This window comes from Saccostrea cucullata, unplaced genomic scaffold (assembly GCF_032062105.1).
Source record: "Saccostrea cucullata isolate Sc308-1 unplaced genomic scaffold, CSIRO_AGI_Scuc_v1 ctg3791, whole genome shotgun sequence".
Lineage (NCBI taxonomy): Eukaryota > Metazoa > Mollusca > Bivalvia > Ostreida > Ostreidae > Saccostrea > Saccostrea cuccullata.
The window spans coordinates 56,034-58,364 of NW_026934615.1; the positions used below are offsets into that span (position 1 = coordinate 56,034).

At 35.0% G+C, this 2,331-nt stretch overlaps 1 protein-coding gene across 1 annotated transcript; it reads right to left on the reverse strand.

Annotated features, from left to right (window-relative positions):
* Window positions 1-284: 284 nt before the first annotated feature.
* On the reverse strand, window positions 285-1,834 carry LOC134241054 (fibroleukin-like; the record flags this gene model as incomplete). The annotated part of the gene is made up of 4 exons (XM_062723149.1): window positions 285-529; window positions 876-1,043; window positions 1,425-1,524; window positions 1,686-1,834. Coding segments are annotated over 4 exons (662 nt in total), but the record flags the coding sequence as incomplete, so codon positions are not given.
* Between the last annotated feature and the right edge of the window lie 497 nt (window positions 1,835-2,331).

The window sequence follows — 2,331 nt, forward strand, 5'->3', positions numbered from 1 at the left end:
GAGGGGGTGAGGTAAGGAAATATACATGAGGTCCAAGAAGGGGGATTCCGCAAACCATTACATGTGGGTTTTTTGTTGCCAGTTGCGTATAATAAATAAAAAAGGGCTTTGAATTGGTGACCTACATATTTGGTCTCGGGAAAGATGGATACCTTGTGTTATTATATAGTAGAAAACTAAGCTCACTGTATGAAACAAGCGCCTGTGCTTAAAAGCCACCGTTAAAACATTAATGAAATTATATTTTAAAATATAGTGCTTTCTTGCAATGAATTTTTTTTTACCTAGTGATGCCTGATCATCATTAGTGTCTCATAGACGGGTGTCCAGAATGTAACTTTGGGAGGCCACCGAATTGTAGACCAAGGGCCGTTCAGGAAGGCGAGGCGGCAGTTGTTGAACCACCAGCCTCCTTTATTGAGAGAGGAACAGCTTCCCTCATCATATTGATCGTTATCTCTGTCAGACGTCGTGAATTTCATCCCAGACAGATTCAGACGAGAATAACCCGTGTGCATCATACTGTCACCTAGAGAATTATATCGAGCAAACAATTTTGTTATCCTCTTCCGACTTGGTATGAAAATATTTGGTCGGTAGGTACATGTAGGTGAGAATGTTTTTCTCAGAAAATTTCATTATCATTGACATTTACATATAAAAATACTTCCTTGGGATTAAAACAAAATGAGTTAGGCCATTTTTAGCCAGTTGAACGGGAGAGGGTATTGAAAGGTTTTTTTGAAATGGCCATACGAAGCTTGTTTATTAAGGCATTCACGTTTTTTTCTTTACCGGTAAGCTTTAAGGAATGTCTAATTCTACACACACCTCTATCTTTCGTTTATAATGTGAGAAAATTTCTATTACAGTACCTAGGGTTCCCGAGGCATTCCCCGCCAGAAAGAGTCGATAGCTATCTGCTTCATTTGACACCGAGAACTGATCGTACAACTCGTATAGCCTGCTCCCGTCCACCAGATTGATGATAATGTAGAGATTGGAGATCTGTCGCTTTGTTAATTGGTAGATTACTTCATTTCCTGAGTAACGTATATCAAAATTATTATGCTTACATGTCATTAAACGGCCACATCAATTTAATAGGGGATAAAAGCTGCATTATGGAAGAGTTAAAAATACTTGTATTGCCTTATGCTACCTACGTTACACTCTGAAAAAATAATTTGAAACCTCAAGTTTCAGAAAATTAGTTTTATTGATAATGAAGACTTGTAAGTATTGTCAATCTATTGTTCAAAATTTTTATCCATCTCTGATCTATCTTTACGAATTGAATTACAGGAGAGAAATGAATATCGCTTCCAAGAAACTTAACAATGTAAAAATCAAGCCTTTGTTCTGCTCGTTTGACTTAAAGAAAGTGGATATTTAGAATTTTTTTCAATTTAATAAATAATTACCGATCCAGAAATCCAGTCCCGCGTCACCAAATCCCTTCTTGTATTCCTTCCATGTTCTATCAAAGCTCACTGATCCATTATTGACACGTTTTTGGATTGCCTTCAAAATAAAGTACATTTATCTTATAATCAATTTTTTTAGCAATTGACATGTATTGACTTTGGGTTGTGTGTGTCTGATCGAGGACAAAAACAATATATATAATTCTTAACTCTAATACATGTATGTCATTTTTTAATTAAAAAAAATGAAAAAAATACCGTCCAGCCGCCTCCCTCTGTGTTCATGTCACAATAAACACTGATAGGACTGGTGTATGTACCATAAGGATAGATCTCATATACACCGGAATCAGTGTGACCATTCTCACGGAGTTCCTTACAGTCAGCACCAACTACTGATATTGGTTCTAGAAATATTTGCAAGTTTGAAAAAAGGACTTTAAAAAATATTTTTCCTTTTTACTTATAAAATAAAACGTATAGAGATAAGGAATCTTATTAAAGATCACATAGAACTGTCCAAACGGGACAAAAAAAAAGCCCGCTGACTTTTCAGAATATTTTATGAAAGAGATGTTCATAAATTGCTGATCATTATATTTTAAATGAATGAAAATAAGGTGCAGCCTATTAAAAAATCAATACAAAGGACAGGGTTTGAAGGCCACAACAAGTGTTTTCTTCTTTACACGTAAAAGATTTTACACAAATGCTGCTTCAAATGAATAAAAACTAGAACTGCCCAAACGGGACAAAATGCCCCAGCTGGGTTTTTCAGAAGTGCTAAATCATGAATATTTTATGGATCTAAGAAAAGAGAGAAATGCTAAAACATTTTTAGTGCAAATGTAATTGCTCATTTTATTTTTTTTTTAATGAAACGAAGGCGCAGTCAAATAAAAAA